Below are 18,434 nucleotides of genomic sequence, written 5' to 3'. Positions count from 1 at the left end.
CAGCATATGACAAAGAACAGAAAAATAGAGGACTGTAGGTGGAAATTAAGAGGAGCTTAGTAATATCTTATGGAATCTTTTTTACATGGATGACATTTAAAGACAAATTCACTATAGGAGAAAAATAGAGAGATCATTGGTTTCTCAGAAATCAATGCCTAATTTCTTATCTTTTGCCAGGAGATCAAAATGGCTTCTATTTAGGCATGGCCTTGACATTGTCTGTAAGATGGGATGTATCTCTAGAATTTGAAAAAGAAAAGTCCTTTCCTCCCCTCTTCCTTTGTTGCCACTAAGTCTCAGCTGAAGCACATTTTGCTCAGGGTTACTGGGGTCTTCTCAGCAACCATGGCAGATAGATAAAGTTAAGAAATGGTAATTCCTACTCCTGTCTAGAAAATTTCCTTAAGTGATTATAACAGCCCCTGGTTTTATCTTCGTCTTTTTGAATCCAAAACAGATCCCTAAAGAAGTGGCTGACATCTTTAACGCCCCCAGTGATGATGAAGAGTTCGTTGGATTCCGAGATGATGTTCCCATGGAAACCCTCTCATCAGAGGAGAGCTGCGATAGTTTTGACTCACTGGAGTCAGGGAAACAGGTATGGATGCTTCCTTTCCAGACAGGCATGTTCATCTGGAAGCCGGGATCTTGGTTCAGATAGTCTTTTCTTTGAACATGGTCTGAGATTGGTGATACCAGTTAATTGTCGAGCATTTTGTTTTGTGTGTTATGCCTTCATGTTTCAAGAAACTGGTGAGAGTACCTAACTCACTTTTGCTGTTTAAATCCTTTCTACGAACAATTATTTTTGTTTAATAAAGGGGACTCACATGATCAAATCTATTTTCTTTACAGCCTCAGGCTGCAGCCTGTGGTGAGGCTGTATTCAGAGTCCTCCCACACAGCTGGCAGTGGGGGGCCAGCCCTGCACCGCGATAGCCCACACCGCACAGCACAGTGCAGGAATGTGTGGTTTCCATGAGACAATTGCGTCTCTGTGCTCCAGCAGCGTGGTTCTGTCAGCACCTCACTCTTGAAATTGCTGGGGAGAGCATTATTCTTTCTTTAATTACTTTGATCTGTGGCAAACACAAGTTACAGTTCTCCGAGAGTTAGATCCCTGGAGGTTTATATCGTGCTTTAGCAAAAGCACGGTCAATCAAAATATCTGGCCTTGCATCCCTTTTTCTTCTGAATTCATTGTGGCACTCCAAATTCCTCATTCTCCCTCAACCATGGCCTTTCTTAAACGGCTGTAAATTAAACCCACCTTGCTTCAACTGGGCAAGTATAGGAAGGGAAGCAGTTAATCGTATAAGTGAAGTGCCTGCTTGATTACTCCACTGACTGTGTATGTTTGGCCTCGGTGGGAACTGTTCTTTCCCAGGTTGCAGGGGCCTTTCTGGTGTCTTTGGTCCTCATCTGACTTGATGTCTCTGCAGCATTTGACCCCACCAGCCGTCTGCTTCCACTCCCCTTGGTCTCGTCCTCTCTCTTACACCTTTTGTTCTTTGTTGTCATCTCTTCTCTTTCCTGTCCCCATATGTGGATGTTCTCCAAGATTTTGTCTTCAGTCCTTTTCACTGAGTGATCTCAGTGATTGGCCTTGTTTCAGCTCTTATCTCCAAGTTCTTTATGGCTTGGCTTCTCTCTGCAGCCCCAGCTTTATTTCTGACTGCCAGTTGGACAGATCCTGATTGTTCAAGGGAGATCTGAAACTCCCCGTTTTCCCTCCCCTGGTTGTCTGTCTTCCCCATTTTTATCTCCATCTTCGGTGTTCTTGACTCCTCCTCCTCTTCTCCCATCTCCCCGACTCCCTTGCAGGAGTTGACGAATCTTCTGCCATGTTCCTCACCTCCATCCCTTCCAGCTTCTCTTCCGTTTTCAGCTACCATAGTTCTCATCGCCCTCACCTCGGTTGTAGAACTGAGTTCTGGTCACAATCCTCCCTTACTCAGAAATTGCCGGTCTCTCCATTCAAGCATAGTCAGGCAGTGAGGGAGAGTTGGGGCATTCTGAGCAGTGCAGGAGGTGTGTAAAGTGCCGAGCACAGGGCCTGGCACGCAGCAGGCCTTAAGAAACAAAGCAGCTGCTTCTGTTGCTGCAACGACTGCCGCTTCCATGCAGTGGAGCCTGCCCTTCCTGCCCCACCCCCACCGTCTGACCCAGCATGCCCTCCATGGCCTGTGACAGTGTGCTTGTCATATAGATTGCATTTAATTCACATACCTCCCTGGGCAGGTGTAGGTGCTATTATCATCCCCATTTTACAGGTGATAAAACTGAAGCCCAGGGAGGTGAAATGACTAGTGTGAGGCCCCACATCTGAGAAGTGGCTGGGCTGGGATGTTCCAAATCTAGGAGCATCACTTCTCACCGTCCTACCTCCCACCACTCTTTCCTGCCTGCTGTGCTGCAGTAGACCGGAAGCTGCAGTGATTCCTTCGTCGTCCGCTCTTCTGTCCTTTGTGTACACTGGTCCGTGCTTTCATCCTGCCTGGGTACTTTCTCATCATTGTCTAGACTCTACCCTAGTTCAGATCCAGTTCAAATGCTGCTTCTTGCATGAAGTCTTACTGGATTTTCTTTCTTTCTATACACCATATTGCTCGTGTCTGCCTTATAACACTGATCCTCACCATGGGTACTTATGGTCTTGTCCAGCTCCCCCACTAAATTATAGCTCTTTGATGGAAGGGACCTCTTACTTGAATGGTGCTTTCCAGCTCTCCTGGCTCAGAGTGCTTGCTTTGTTGTCCCTTTCCTCTTGTTTCACGCACCCAGCACCCATTGGTGAATGAGCAATGGGTGGGATTTGTGAAGCAATTGAAGTAGGATGCTTGTCTGACTGGTTCAGCCTGCCATCACTGTCCAGTCTGTTTCTTCATGTCATATGAGCTTCCAAATGGAAAATGGAATCACTCTGTTAGCTCCTCTTCCCATCTGTTATTTGCTTACATTCTTGATCATTGTAGATATAGGTGACCAAAGCCCATGATACGTTGCCTCATATTGATTTTAAACGATAACAAAAAGATCCCGGAGAGCCAAGAGCTGTGTGAGGGTTGTAACCGAGAATGCAGTGAAGCTGTGTGGAGTGGATATTTGCTTCATGCAGACCATATTAAAAACAATTTTTACACCCTTGGAATAAGCAGAATAAAAGCATAGGCCTTAGTTTAAGACTGTGGCTAAGTTGTTTTTCTCTGTCAGAACCAGCTATCAAAGATACTGATTTCTCCCAGGCTGATCACTGCCTTGTGAGGTCAGCTCAAAGGACAGAAAGAGCCAGAAGGACTGCAAGGTTGGAACTTGCTGCTCTAAGGCATGACCTGTTGTCTTTGGGCCCTAGGCAGAGACTTTGGGTATATAATAACATTTACACATAGGCCTCATTGCCCTAAATCAGCCTGCAGGGGCCGGCTCAGGGCTCTGTGAGCCAGATGTTTCCTGTACTTGGAGATAGCAGGTTCCTGATGGGTTCCTGAGGAGCCAGCTGTGTACCCTTCTTCCTTACTAATAAACCCTGGCCTGCTGCTTCCACACCTGACCCCAGACACTCACGATCCATTTTAACCAGCCGAGAGAAGATGCATGAACTTGCACACGATATGACTTCAGTCTCCCTTAAACACAATTTGAATTTCACTTTAAAGAAACTTCCCTTTTGTGTGTGCATTTTTTTTCAAGCAGCTGCACCACAGCTATCAACAAAGGAACAAAGTAATTTAGCTCTGAGCACACTCACTCCAATTACCCATAATAATTCATAGGAGACATTTTTAAGCAAAAAAAATGCTGGATATAGGCATTTCTTTCTCTATCCCCTCCTAAGTTTTCCCACTCATCTGTTATATCTGTTTTTCCCCAGAGATTATCTGAGCTCGAAAAAGTATATAATTAAAGTCAGGGAAAGGCAGGGGGAGATAAAGATTCTCCAACCAAACGTGGTATGATAAGGGGTCATTGCTATATTGGGTGCAGGAGGAAGAGACGTCAGAGGCAGCTGGGGACACGGACTCCGACCCTGGTTGCCAGCTTGGAGGAGTATGGTTTGTGGGTCTCCTCTCTGCACTGCAGTTTTTCCTTTTCCCTCTCCTTTCTTTCAGGCCTGCCATTTAGAGAGCCTGGTTTCCTTTTTATTAGTTCAAAAGAAAGAAAATGTCATTATTGGAAAATGTCTTTCCTTTTTAAGAGTCAGTCCTGTAACATCTTTCCTTCTGCTCACTTGCTACCTGTTGGTGGCTGCCGGCCTCTCCCTCCTGTGGGAGAGGAGGGGTCGGGGAGGGTTGGAGCGCGTGTTCCGTCGGTCCCCTGCGGTAATTGGTAATGGAGCAACCGCAGTCTCCTCAGCAGTGGGCGGGGAGGGGTGTGAGAGGCTCCAGCTCTTTCCTACAGAGAAACTTGCTGTCTGTGAGAGGGAAGCATGCTCACCGACGTGGAGGAGACGGGCTTTGGATGGCTGATAGAAAGGACAGCCAGCAAGTGAGAGGGAGCCAGGCTTTCTCCTCACATCTTCTTCCCTTGTGTTTTCGGTTCTGTGTGAAAGCAGACGTTCCCGAAGGCCAGCCCTGGCAGGGGACACTGCATTCCATCAGCACTTGTGAGTCACACAAGAAGCTGGTTGAGGCTGTGGCCATGCTGATTTTTTGAAATCGTTAGATTTGTGGGTCTGCATTTCTGTGAGCTTTAGAAAATATGTATATATGTGTGTTTTTAGTGTGGTAAAATATACATGACATAAAATTTACCATTTTCAACCATTTTTAAGTGTAGACAAGTCCCCAGTTTCTTGCTAGCAAGACACTAAGTGGTATTAAGTACATTCACAGTGTTGTGCAGCTGTCACTGTTATGCATTTCCAGAATGTTTTCATCATCTTAAACAGAAACTCTCTACCCATTAAACAATAAATCCGCATTGCCCCCTGGCCTCTGGTAACCTCTATTCTTCTTTTTTTCTCCATGACGTGTGTTTTTAATTTAGCAGGATGTGCGATTCCATTCCAAATACTTTACGGAAGAGCTAAGAAGAATTTTTATAGAGGACACTGACTCAGAGATGGAAGATTTTGAAGGATTTACGCAGAGTGATCTGAATGTAAACAGTAACCCAGAAGTAATGGTAATAATTATCAATATGAGGGAGTGTGGACTGTAGTATTTTTAGTCCTATTTGTGAACTGTATTTTTATTTGTAAGAAGTCACTTCCCACATGAAAAGATTTTACTTTTTCTTACATGTTTATCATATAAGCTAGTTAACAAAATATAAAAATTGCTATTCTAAGGCTAATCTCTGGTCCCTAGTCCATTGTTCTCTTAGAGAAAATCCAGTTGTCTTCCCCTTTGGAGTTTTGGGGGGTGTGTCCCAGGTGTCCCTTATTGTCCTTATCAAAGAATTTATTTCAGACTTTTTTTTTTGCTGAGGAAGATTCACCCTCAGCTAACATCTGTTGCCAATCTTCCTCTTTTTTGCACGTGAGCCGCGGCCACAGCATGGCCACCAAGAGACAAGTGGTGTAGGTCCACGCCCAGGAACTGAACCCAGGCTGCTGAAGCGGAGTGCGCCCAACTTAACCACTAGGCCACCGGGGCTGGCCCTATTTCACACTCTCTTGAACCTTTTTTATCGGAAAAGAGGAGGGTCTATCTGGGAGTAACAAGTTCATTAAAGTCATTTCTTGTTGTGTGCAAAGTAGTGTTCTTAGGTTTGGAGTTAATTTGGCAAAAATTTAGCTGTGGTACAAACTTAGAGTTTTCCCTGTGCATTCTTGATTTGGATGCTGACATGCTTTCTAATGATAAAGATGACCCAGGCCTGCCCGCTTCCTGAGAGAAATCTGCTGTCAGCACTTTGCCATCAAGAGACTTGTTGGTTGATCTCTTACTTTTATTCCGTATGTTTAGGCCAGTTTACTGCCGACTAGTATATATTTATCCCCCCAAAATCAATGTACCACTTCCTTCTTTGGTATCAAGATAAAGGATAGAGGTTAAGCCTCTTCACGCTTAGAACCTCCTAAGGAACCACTTCTGGCATGGAACTCTGTAGAAGTTTAAATTAGCTATAACTAGTAGGTTCGTTTTGTCTCTCACCTTTTCTTGGGGAACTTAAGGCCTGAAAGCCCTAATAGTAGGCTGCTTTGTTTGATGGTGATTTTTTTCTGTGAATAGCAACACAGAGCTGTGCCAGCCTGTAGCCCCAGCCCTCCTTTGGCTTTCTTTACAGAAGCTGTATGGCAGTTCATGTGTTCTGGCCAACAAGTCTCTGGTTTCTTGCCAGCAAGACACTAAGATCCTTCCAAACCCTAATGGGTATCATCTACTCTTGGTGACTTATTTATCTTCTGTTCTTTAGCTAAGCGATATCTGGTTATTCAAAGAATTTGAGTTTCCAGCATGGGATTGTAAATTAGCCCAAAAGTCTTTTTTCCCCCTCATAGTCTATAAATTTTGGGTATGAATTGTGACGTGTTGCGTTGACTCTGATATAATTCATAGCTCAGGGCAGGTCCACCTGCAAATTTTATTTTAAAATTATGTGAGAAAACAAGCACTGTTGTCTCCCTACCCAAGCTTCTGCCCAGCCTAGTGAGAACTGGTGAGACCACCTTTTCTGATAATAGGATCTTACTATATCTTGGTGTGTAGTGGTCTTCTAGCCAGATGTGAAACAGCCACAGCAGTGGTGCTGGCCCTTGTGTTCTTTCCTCAGGTCTGAGTCTCCACTAGTATTTACAGTTTGCTGTTCTCCTACTTCAGTCCTCAGTAATAAGCTACTCCACATCCTTGGTGAAGAGAGGTGGTTTAGATGATGATTATGATAAATAAGTAAAGCCAATCGGGGAGGTGTTTCCTCTGAAGTTCTCTGACAATGTCTCCTACAATTGGACTCCTGCAGCCCACCATTTTGAATTCCAGAACTACTAATGTAGAAAGTTGAAGATACTAAAGAAAAATAGATAAATCAGTACAGTATGGTCTCATTTCTCTACTTGGCTTGTGGATTGATACATACGCCAAGGTTTGGCAGTTATCTGCATATTTTTCCTCCCTCTGCCTTATTTTTAACTTGAGTCCAGCTAGAATTTGGGGAGTAGTCACTGAGGAGGAAGCAGAGTCGTTTAACTGAATCCTGGGCCCATCTGGCTGCTCTCCTCACAGTAGCCCCATTGTTAGGGGTCCCCGACAGAGGTTCCCAGACTAAACTTTCCAGCATGTGGGTCAAGGAAAGATGCCCAGGAGATGGCTTTGATCTCAATATTTAAACCTATGTCTACTATTGCTAAGAGTCCCATCACATCTGAGCTATCATCCACTGTCACCTGGGTAATGTCATCTGGCCACTGCCTTCTGTTCTTCCTGTGTTCTCACATGTAAAACGTAACTGAGTTATGTTTTAATGCTGGAGACCTGTACTACCTAGTGAGTTTGAAAATTGGGGGTGAGAATTTCCTGAGGTGATGAACTGGTGCTCTGTGACAGCCTTGCAGAGCTCTCTGCCTTGATTTCACCCCATGGGTCTGCAGGTTACCGAAAAGGGAGGAGGGCTTCCTTTGGAGTGAGAACCCATCATGTCCTGGGGATAAAGTTTCCCCCGCTGACCCCAGTGACCTGTCACCTGCCTGCTCCTTGGTCACTTCACTGAAGTGAGGTCAGCTTTCCTGTCCCTTTTACTCAAAATTCTCATTCCTGCTATTTAAGGCAGAATAGTCAGTATATTTTTTTCCTTAGCACTCCGTTTTTGTTTGACGATAACTGTTATGTCATGCACACCATTTTCTTTGAATTTTCCTCATTACTTGGCTTCCAGATGTGCCAGCCTGGCTGTTCCACTGTGGAAGAGCCCCCTTGGTCAGCGTTTTGCTCCCAGCCTGATGCTCTGATGGAACACAGTCTGCCAGTGGGTGTGGCTGGGGCAGAGTGTAGCAGCAGAGTGCTTGCTCTTTGATTATATTCATCAACAAACTATGTGAGCGTTTAACTGAAGAGTTCAGAGGGAACTCATATGGTCATTCTTTTTCCTAAAATAACGTCAGAGTGGTTTTAAAGATACGTCTTTTCGAAGGTCTGTTATAGATAACGTCTTTGTTCCTTCTTTCATTTTGTAGCTCGTGGAGTCAGATTTGAGCGATGACAGTAAAGCCTCTTTAGTGAGTGAGGAAGAGGAAGATGATGAAGAAGAAAAGGCTACGCCTAGAAGGAGCAGGCCTAGAAGAAGCAGCATTGGTCTTCGGGTAGCCTTTCAGTTCCCTACCAAGAAACTGGCAAAAAAATCAGATAAAAACAATGCTTCTGAGCCACTGTTTTCTAGCTCACGCTTACAGGACAATAAAAAATCAATTCTTGGAAGAAAGAAAAGCTGCAGAAAGGGGAAGGAAAGGGATGATTCTGCCTCTGAGTCTGAGGATGACTCCAGGGATGAGGGCCAGGAGAGCTCAGATGCCCTGTTGAAAAGGACCATGAACATCAAGGAGAACAAGGCCATGGTAAGGCCCGCGGCGTGCGGTCTGGGGGCTGTGCCACGCCCTGACCAGTGGCTGCCGAGGCTCACGGAACTGTTTGTTTTTACGGCTGCTGCTGCTTTGGCTTCTGTCAGGAAATGTGTCCTGGGTATTGGGTATCCTTTCTCTTTTTCTGAACCCCACACAGTTATTACCTGATCAGCTCTGGTTTGGGAACAGGAGACTCCCCAGGACCACTTTTAGCCCCCTACGTGGTGCCATGAGCTAATGCTGCTTACCGTTTATCCAGTGAAGTTCTAAATGTATAGCAGTATGGGAGATGAGAGAGGGTGAACAGCTGGCCTGTTCACAGCAGAAAGATGCAAAGTGTAAATAAGATGTCACAAAGCCCACTTAAGAGTTGTAATGTGCAGGTCACTTTCAACCTAGAAACCGTTCTCTTGTCATGACCTGCTGTGGTTTCAAGACATTACCTGAAGGAGTGAAAGAAGTCTAGGTCAAAACAGCTCAATAGTTTTGAATCACTTTAAAATGTCTTCACTAGAACAATTAATGGAACAAGATGAAATTTTTGCTATGTGTATTTGATTTTTCTATATGTGGTCGATAACTGTTGTTTGCTTCATAATTTCATATATACAGAATTAAAAGAAAATAATTTGAGCACTCATCACTTTTAGCATTATAGTGTTTTTTCTTTAATATTTTCTTTTAAGAAAGCATAATTTAATGATACTGTATATGCAATCTCATATGTCTAATAAGTTACCTAGGAAAATATAAAGTCTACTTTTGGGTGAAATATGTCCTAAGACACATTTGTGCTTAGCAAAGGGAAATTTTTAGCACTGTCTCTATCTTTAAAATGAGAACTATGTTCTGCATGATTTTTTAGTGACGCCCGTACATTTGCATAAGTCTAAAACTAAAAAGAATCTTAATTAAATTGTCTGATTGGCATATTAATGCCTATTATTTGATATTCTTAGGTGTTTATTTGGAAATATTTTCATAAATTATTTTTATTGATGAGAAATTAATCAACTTAAAGAATGAGTTTTAGAGCTTTAAATAACTGTCAGAATGATGTACTTGGGCCTTTTCTGTTTTGAACATGATGAAACTTGATTCAGGTGTGCAAAATGATATGGTCCAGGGTCACACTGCTAATTAGTGGCCCAGTCAGGATTCCAGCCTCATGCTCCAGGGCTTGGTCATTCCTGGACAGTTTTCATTGTGTCATATCCTTATATGTAAGGAATGGGCTTAGATTTTATTCTTATGAAAGGTAATATCAGCATCTCACAGCTGGAGATAAAAATATTTACACGTGGCGTTAAAAATGTAACAACTGTTGAGATCTGACGTAAACTGCTTGAGTGAAGTTTCTCACGGCTGCAAAACTGAAGACTCGTGATAAGGTGTTAGATGAACTAGACTTGGCAATATTTTTGTAAGATCCTCTCTTTTGTTCTGAACTTCAGCTTGCTCAGTTATTGGCAGAATTGAACTCGATGCCAGATTTCTTCCCAGTGCGAACCCCGAACTCAGCTTCTGTAAGTGGAACTCTTATGACGATTTATTCCAATACTGATAGACATAATTGCTTGCCGTATGGCTTTTATTCAAGAAAGCACACAGTTGCATACCTCTGTGCTCTGCTTTCAGAAGAAGAGAACAGTGAGGCGGGCCTTCTCGGAGGGACAGACCGCACGGCGCACGAACCCAACCCGGAGCGCACGGCCTCCGGAGAAGTTTGCTCTGGAGAACTTCACTGTCTCAGCTGCCAAATTTGCAGAAGAGTTTTACAGTTTCAGAAGAAGGAAGACAATTAGTGGGGTATTTTCTGACCATAATAAGCAAATTCTTCTTTTTTAAGCCCGTGATCCTCAGATGTGAGTGTTCATCAGAGTCACACCAGGGCTTGTTAAAAGTGCAGAGGTTCTGACTTTGTAGGTCTGCAGCAGCTGAGAATTTGCATTTCCACCAACTTCCCAGGGGGCGCTGGTGCTCCTGGGACCACACTCTGAGAAGAACCTCTGGTCTAAGCTTTAGGCTACAGAGCAAGTCCTTTATCTAAGCCCAGCCGAGGAGCCACTCAGCGGGTAGGACCCCCAGTTTGATCTCCAGTGGAGGCCACAAAGGCCTGTTAATACCTCCAGGCAGCTTGTGGTTTTGCTTTTGGGAAAGTACAGTGATTCCTCCTAGCTTTTCTGTTTTAGGATTGGGGCATTTCAACTGCTTTCAGTCTGGAGTGAGAAATTTGGACCCTTCCCATTTATGGGTTTGGCTCTTCAATGTGATTCACTTCCCTGTCCTCACAGAGTTTACGGCAGGTGACCATTTATTGGTCAGGTAAAACTGGAGCTTCCCATTTATCATTTATCACCTTGCCATTGAAGGAAGCTTGGCACTGTGTGGCAGGAGCTCAGTAAATGATTAAGCGAATGAATGATTCCAGAGAAATAGAAGAGGAACATAACATTAATGGTGCTAGCACTCTGAGGGATTAAAACTTTGATGAGTTTCTTTTTAACCACTCAATATCTTATGCCAGGTTCTGCTTTGGCTTATTTTGCAGGGGAAATGCCAGGGCTATAGACGGCGTCACCGTCTGTCTTCTTTTCGGCCTGTGGAGGATATCACTGAAGAGGACTTAGAAAATGTTGCCATAACTGTTCGAGATAAAATCTATGATAAAGTTCTGGTAAATTATACATGATGGGTAATTCACATGATTGTGATTCTTACTGGGAGTCCAAGGCCCTGGTGTTTGAAATCCTGCATTGTTTTTAAACTGTATCTGGCCTTACAGCCTTGTGTCATCGCCCCAGGGCTCAGAGCCGGGCTCTGAACTGGAGGGTCAGCTGTCACTGGGACAGGGAAGACGGCTTAGTGCCATAATTCTCACCAGGAGAGAGGTCTCTCTATCTGGGGCAGATGGGTATAGTTTGGAAAAGCATATTTATTTAAAATTGTTATATTTTAAATATTTATATGGCTTTTGTTTTAAACATTGAAAAAAATAATGTGCTTTTTGGTTAATATAACCATGGAAACTAAAGTTTGACAGAATATCTTTGGTTGGTAGGAAATGGGTTAAAATTTCTGTTAATGATTTGGAGGGAGGCTCTGTGTTGTTCTACATCATATTTTAGATAAGTAATGGGACACTGTCTTAAGGTAGTATTAAAATGTTTTTAATTTAATTGTAACATTTTAAAACCAGGAGATTTTTTACTCAGTCTCATCTGCCCTTATATGCTTCTCTGGCCCCAGAACTAAAAGTGCTTACAGGCTACTGGAGGGTGCCATGGTTTGTACCAGAGATACACTGCTGCTCAATTCTAGGAGGGAGGTAGTGCGTCTTCATGCAGCCCGTGGCCTTGTGGGCCTCACCCTATAAATTCCCTGTTCACCCACTCACCGCCTTCCCCCCTTAGGGTAACACTTGCCATCAGTGTCGGCAGAAGACCATCGACACCAAGACGGTGTGTCGGAACCAGGGCTGCGGTGGGGTGCGAGGACAGTTTTGTGGGCCGTGCCTGCGGAATCGCTACGGGGAGGACGTGCGGTCAGCGCTGCTGGACCCGGTAGGAACGGAGTTCACTTTCGTCATGAGCTATGTTGGTGAAGGGAAGCAGGCAGAAGCTGGGGCTCCCTGTAGCTGCAGAGCTCTGCTTTCTGTAGGTCTCTGCCACCCTCCTCTCTCTGGGGAAAATGAAAAATAGTTTCCTTCTGGAAAGAGAGCAAACTGACCAACAGATAGGACAGGAAGAGAAGGCATTGGGTCTTCCAGGGTCAGAGCCAAGCTTTCTTACAGTTTTGGTTTGTACAGGTGAATCTGGGTGCCTTTCTTCAGCGGTGTAATTTACCTTGATTTTTCCTGGGCCAGCCAGGCCGGGGCGAGTATATTGTGGTGGAGGATGCCCGGCCCTGCTGTAAAGTTTCACATCTGTTAATGCAGTTTATTTCCGTTATTAACTCATTTAACCTTATGAGGTAGGTATGTAATCTCTGTATGCCTCAGTTCCCTCTGTAAAATGAGACAAGAGTATCATGATTGGTATGTATGCCCTTGAACCTGGGTAGTCTGGCTCCAGAGACTGTGCTTTTAACCACTGCATGACCTCTTATACAGCAGTCATAGGGGTGAATAGACTGTTCCCATTTGCAGATGAATATAAACCACTTAACCTGACTAGCAGTTTTACAGCAAGCACACAAAGGGAGTGTAAGAGCTAGAATTCACGCCTGGGTCTCACTGATCTTTTGAGAAACCCTGCACTCCCAAAACCAGGGCCGACTTCACAGGTGTGTGACCTGTGCGGTTGTATGAGGCTCTGCACTTGGTCTAATACTCCTGAAATTCTCCAAAATTTCTCAACAGGTGTCTATTAATTATGTAGCTGGTCCTGTCTAAAACCAGCATTTTTCAATATTTCTCCATGTGTGATGTTGGGTAATCAACCTTTCTAGGCCTTTTTGAAACACGTGAGAGGAAGGAGAGACATTAGATAAGCCTTCACCTTGTGACATTTACTGAAAGATAACATGTGATTAAAGATTGGAGGAGAGACCAGGTGAGCCAGGCTTCACCATCGTCTCGTCTTGCCAGAGCCTGTAGATAATGGGGGAAATTTCTGCTGTCGTGTCTCTCCTAGGATTGGATGTGCCCTCCCTGCCGTGGGATCTGCAACTGCAGTTACTGCCGGAAGCGTGATGGCCGCTGTGCCACAGGGATCCTCATTCATCTGGCCAAGTTTTACGGTTATAATAACGTTAAGGAATATCTGGAGAGGTAAGTCTCACAAACCAAAAATGGAGGTTGTCATCCACGGGCCCAGTGGGGGACACCCTCTAGGCAGGTCGTGGTTGCCTTATTTCAGGCTGATTTGTATGAAACACCTCGAGTGCCATCCATTATCTGTTTGTTTGTATTGGAAAAAGCTCAGGACTGATGTCTTCCCTATTAACTGTCTGTATCCAGAATTGCCCCTCATTGTATGAAACAGAAGTGGAGTATTCAAGGCAGGTTGAGGGGAAGACTGTGAAGGGCCAGAGGCAGCCCTAACCGTATTGGGCCAGAGAGGTTTGGGCAATGTGCGCTTAGCACATGGTTATCTCACTCGGGAGGAGATGGAATTGTGGCCGGCAGCAGACTTGACTTGAATGCGCAGTTCTGGAACGTGAGAGTGAGGCACTTCACGCTGGGGGCCTGCCTGCCGGGTCTACCATTATTGACGCAGAAGGACTGACCTCACAGCAGAAGGTTGGGTTTGGTCTTTGTACCCTAGAGGTCGTTGAGCCTCGAGCGCTGCTGTATTTGCCTCTCTCCCACTCACTACTGATCACAGTAACACTTCCCGTCTGTTTCTCAGCTTACAGAAGCAGCTGGTGGAGGACAATTAAGAAAAAGAAGAACCAGCCAGCTCACTGCAGAGTACCGTTTGTGCCTGAGATTTCTTACGGTGGTGTTTTTATACAGAAATTCTTTGTAGATCTAAATACTATATTTTTAAAGAAAAATTGTTTATATGCTTAAAAAGATTTCTCAGGAAGACAGCAAAGCAGAGGAAGCTATATCCATGTATACGCAGGCCTGTTTGTAGATGGAATTGTTAGAAGCATCTGTAGATGATTATAAAGCACGGTTTAAATGGGGTGGAGTTACAGTTCAGGTAAGTTAAGTTCTGGAGAAGCATTGTGTGAGCAGCTCTTGCCTTTGACCCTGTTTGATTATCTCTGTTGCCTTGATCTTTTACCTCCCAGACAGTAACTTCAGGCTGAGTTTTACAGGGGTCACAGCCCCTTCAGTTTCCCTTATCACAAGTGACCATAGTTCAAACTATGTCGTTTAACCTGCTCTGGGTCATTGGAAACTTACATTGAAGAGTGTTCCCCTAAATTACAAAGTGCAATTAACCACGAACTTGAGAGTACTAGAGTTTTAATAAAACTTGAACAAGATGTGGACCGGCACATTACTGACACGGGAGGCCTCAGAGCAATGCTGGCTGGCAGGAGTATCTGCCTCTTCATTCAGGATTCACCTGCTGCCTGGAGCCAGTGGCTTCTATATGTTGAAATAGTGTAGGGCTAAAAGAAAGATTTTGTTTAATAGCTGTAAGAACTAAAATCCCACTTACTGACCATGGGACTTCCAGGCACATTGTTTTTGAGGTTGTATGTTCAGTGGAACCGATTCTCAATAAGTTTCCAGTATTTTTTTCTACATTTCTTTCTTTCTCTTTCCCTTCTCCACTTTTTACGGATGGTGTTAAAAAAAAAAATTAATGCACATGTAAGTTTTGGAATATGTTCTTTGCCTTTCAATAGAATAAGTTAACATGCATGGGAACAGTGCAGTGACACAATGAAAAATCTTCACTGTGTTCCAGCTGAGGCTGGAAGAATGTGAGTCCTAGCACAAGGGCCCTTTTATGCTTCTAGCAGCAGAGCCACACCTGCCAGAACCCATTTGGCCGTCTTCTCTTTGCTCTTCAACCTGAAAGTCCAGACGTAGTTGGGGCCCCTCATTTTGGTTCTGTACACAGGGCACTCATAGGTCTGTTTTGTTTCCTGTCTGTCTGTGGGTATGGCTTTTGCAAAGATGACGGGCATCACAGATGTTAACTCCTTGAGGTGGGCTTCAACGATGGTTCCTGACTGGCTGTCCCATCTGGCACCTACAGCAAAAACACAAGAGTTGCAACAGTGTAGCATGTGGGTACTGATCCTCTAATTGTTGTAGGCAATAAATGTTCTGGTTTTGTAACGTTACTGCTTGTCAGTGGCTTCTTTACAGAGCTGGCCCGTGATTGAGCTTTATGAGGGGGTTATCTACCTGCTGCCACATATACACTGGAGGCATAGATCAATGTTCCCATGCTTAACACTTAAACTTTCCTATGAAAATAGATTTTGTAAGAATCCAGACACACTAAAACAAACTAGTTTGCCCTCCCTTTAAAAGAAATGTGAATTTGAATGCTTATAGACAGTGTGAGAAGTCTGTAATTGAACACATTTCTTCTCCACCACACCTTCTTTTCTTACGCCAAGTTCAGGTCACTCATCTATCTCACCTACGCTGCACTTAAACATTTGTTGCACTTGCTTTAAAGTGAAAAAGCAGCATCTCGGCAGAGACTAGGATAAGAGGAAATGTCCAGCATGACTGAATAAATTTGGAAAATATTGCACACTCTAGCCACACACCCCCTTAGAGATTCACAATGTACATTGCATCTTAAAGGCGTAGCAAAGTCTTATATTAAAACAGTGAAGTTATATTACAAAGCAAAATAAATTCAGTGTAGGTCTTAAATTATCCTGTGGTGTTAACACTAGATCTATGTGCAAATTCATGTGATAGCCATCACCCTAAATGCCTTAAAAATTTGGCTCACATTGGCCACACATTGTGGCATTTAAATTGTTTGAAAGAGAGAGCAGGAAATGAGGTTAATGACCCTATATGTACTCCTTGGGGTGTCTCTTACCTTCCATGAAGAGCCCGTGGAGATATGCACCTTCCCTTGGGGGATGGCCATAATCTTCCTTTGTTTTTTTGGTAACATCAACAGTCAAGCACATTTTATCCAGTGGCCACTCATTTTTTCGAGCTATGGTCTGCATGATTGCTTTGGGAGGAGAAGGAACAGGAATTGGATAAAGTTGTACATAAGGTTCCCAGGAGCCACCGGTAAGGTGAGCATCTACCTGAAGCATGCTTTGGTCCCTTAGGGCATGTGCCTGCACTAGAGCAAGGGTTGGCAAACTAAGGCCCACAGGACAACCTCCCTGCTTTTGTAAATGAAGTTTTACTGGAACGGCCATATGCCCATTAGGTTATGTATTGTCTGTGTTTGCTTTTGCACTATCATGGAAAAGTAGAGTCGTCATGAAAGAAGGAGAGCATGTGGCCCTTGACAGAGAACGTTTACTAGACTGACACTTATCCCACCTCACGTGGCTGCTCCTGCCCAGAATTTTATTTCTTCCGTAGTTTCTGCTGTCACTCCGTCTCCCTTTTCTGTCATGGCTACTGCATGAGGACTGGTGAGCAGGGCAGGGAGAGTCACTCCTAGGTAAAGCCAGGCAGGATTCCTGCTAGGGGTGTGGGTCTGTCAGCATCACGGACTGCCCTACCCCAGCCTTACCAGTTAAGAAGGACTGAGGATTGAAGAAGCCAGAAAGCCACACCACAGCCGGAAGGGCGAGATCTTGTGTCCAGGTATCGAGTTCTCGGCATCGCAAGAGGAGGTCATTAAACCTGTTTAATAGAAGGTAAGAAGAAATAAACTTGCTTTTTAGTAATAGAGAAGTTTTCTAATAAGATTAAGTAGATTCTGGGGAAGGGATGGTGGGGGTTGTGGGAGAGAGGTATACCACTGATAACCAGTAAGATCGTTGCCTGATGACTTGTGGAACATTGTCCCTTTAAAGGGCTATATTTTTCTCTCTAGATTTTCTATCTTACAACTATTACCATTAGGGACAAGAAACACTGGGGAATGTGGAAAATTCATCTCCATTTATTCAGGAACTATTTGTTTTAGGTCCTCCTAGTGGTATGTGGTGACTATACAGAGGTGACCCGTGTATGATCCGAGCTGACACATGCTAACATGGAGGTGTGTGGCGCGCGCATGGGAACACACGGGAAAGAACACCTGTGTGTGTCTGAGGACGGGCAGGGGAAAGCTGCGATGATTGTTCTAAGACCAGAGTTGCCGGGAAAGGCAGAGGCAATAGAGCATATGATAGTGGTCTTCCCAGAGGCAGTAATTACCTGAAAGTGGGAAAGGAAAGGTTATTAAGGGAAAGAACAATCTTCCATCTGTTGCATGAGAAACTGCTGTTGCTACACAGGTTCTCTGATCTGATCTGCACAACAAGTATTGCAAGATAGGAAGTATCTGCAGTTTACCTAGCAGGACGCTGGCTCATCGAGGCTAAGGAAAGAACTTCTTTGATAAAATTAGGAAATGTGCAACCTTGAAATGTAGGTGTAGGAGCTGCTAAAAACAGCGGGGAAATGGAGCAGGGCATGAGATGGAGCACAGAGAGGGACAGCTCAACATAAAAGCCGGCAGAGCAGTTCTCCGGGGTGAGGGCCACACGGGCTGGCGCCTGTGTTGGTTCAGAGTTGCAAAGGAAGCAGAGTGGATGAGGAATCACCCGACAAACCACCGCTACAGGAAATGTCTGCCTGAGATTGGGCTGTGAAGGAGGAAGGGCTCTAAACGTTCACATTCAAATGTGAGTCACCACAAGGAACATTCCTCCTAGCTCAGAACGTGGCTCTGTGCCCTGCCCCATATTAAATTCTTTCAAATAGCTGGTTTGGGGAAAATATACTTAACAATAGCCTTTCTTTTCTTTGTGTTTTCTAAGAACAGGAAAAGCAATGATAGAAAGACTTTTTATCTCAAAATGTTTGCCACAAGAGGATAAACATTGCAGCCGATTTGCAACAAGTTTTTAAAATATCAAATGATTGCTTGTATAAACAAGATTATGGTTTAGAAGTGATCAGGTAAGAAAAAGTGAGGAAATTGTTGGAAGATCTCAGAAGTAGAAAAAGCAATTAGAGAAATGAAAGCAAAAAGTGCAGCAGCATAAGTTAGAATAATAAGAAAAGCAAATAAGATGAAGTGGAAAAGAGTGAAAAGAGGATGAAAACTGAAATGAAACAGAACACATTTATGAATACTAGTCTAGAAAATTTGAGTTTCCCTAAATTACAAATTTGCATCTGTATAATCAAAGACATACCATGTTTCAAAAAAATTTGACACAGAATAATCAATATGAAGATGTATCTTAGTACAGACTGTGAAGATAGAGAATCCCCTGGACAGCCAGGAAAAAACATGGAAGTCTTTTTTTATAAAGGAGGAAAAAATTCTGTCCGCTTCAGACACCTCCACAGCAGCAGCATTTGATCAGAGAATAG

The 18,434-nt window shown here is 44.0% G+C and overlaps 2 protein-coding genes across 5 annotated transcripts in view; one reads left to right on the top strand and one right to left on the bottom strand.

Annotated features, from left to right (window-relative positions):
* The window catches only part of CDCA7L (cell division cycle associated 7 like), a 49,126-nt gene extending 33,873 nt beyond the window's left edge, over window positions 1-15,253 (top strand). The window contains exons 2-10 of one of the 4 annotated variants that reach the window (XM_014786445.2): window positions 461-601; window positions 4,993-5,127; window positions 8,117-8,494; window positions 9,955-10,026; window positions 10,139-10,309; window positions 11,052-11,177; window positions 11,914-12,063; window positions 13,135-13,271; window positions 13,852-15,253. In XM_014786445.2, coding sequence (XP_014641931.2) covers window positions 461-601; window positions 4,993-5,127; window positions 8,117-8,494; window positions 9,955-10,026; window positions 10,139-10,309; window positions 11,052-11,177; window positions 11,914-12,063; window positions 13,135-13,271; window positions 13,852-13,882 — 1,341 coding nt within the window. In that variant the 3' untranslated portion in view covers window positions 13,883-15,253. Of the gene's footprint in view, window positions 1-460; window positions 602-4,989; window positions 5,128-8,116; window positions 8,495-9,954; window positions 10,027-10,138; window positions 10,310-11,051; window positions 11,178-11,913; window positions 12,064-13,134; window positions 13,272-13,851 lie in introns of all 4 variants that reach the window. The other 3 variants (XM_087428720.1, XM_004418932.3, XM_087428726.1) reach the window with 3 other exon arrangements.
* DNAH11 (dynein axonemal heavy chain 11) overlaps window positions 14,809-18,434 on the bottom strand; it is a 313,801-nt gene continuing 310,175 nt past the window's right edge. Inside the window, exons 80-82 of the mRNA XM_087428734.1 lie at window positions 16,636-16,748; window positions 15,976-16,116; window positions 14,809-15,159 (exon numbers count right to left, since the gene is read on the bottom strand). Coding sequence (XP_087284860.1) covers window positions 14,912-15,159; window positions 15,976-16,116; window positions 16,636-16,748 — 502 coding nt within the window. The 3' untranslated portion in view covers window positions 14,809-14,911. The remainder of the gene's footprint in view (window positions 15,160-15,975; window positions 16,117-16,635; window positions 16,749-18,434) is intronic.

Source organism: Ceratotherium simum, chromosome 1 (assembly GCF_057802395.1).
Source record: "Ceratotherium simum simum isolate JZ-2026a chromosome 1, ASM5780239v1, whole genome shotgun sequence".
Classification (NCBI taxonomy): Eukaryota; Metazoa; Chordata; class Mammalia; order Perissodactyla; family Rhinocerotidae; genus Ceratotherium; species Ceratotherium simum.
Note: the sequence above shows the minus strand (reverse complement) of the source record. Positions and strands in the feature narration are given on the sequence as shown.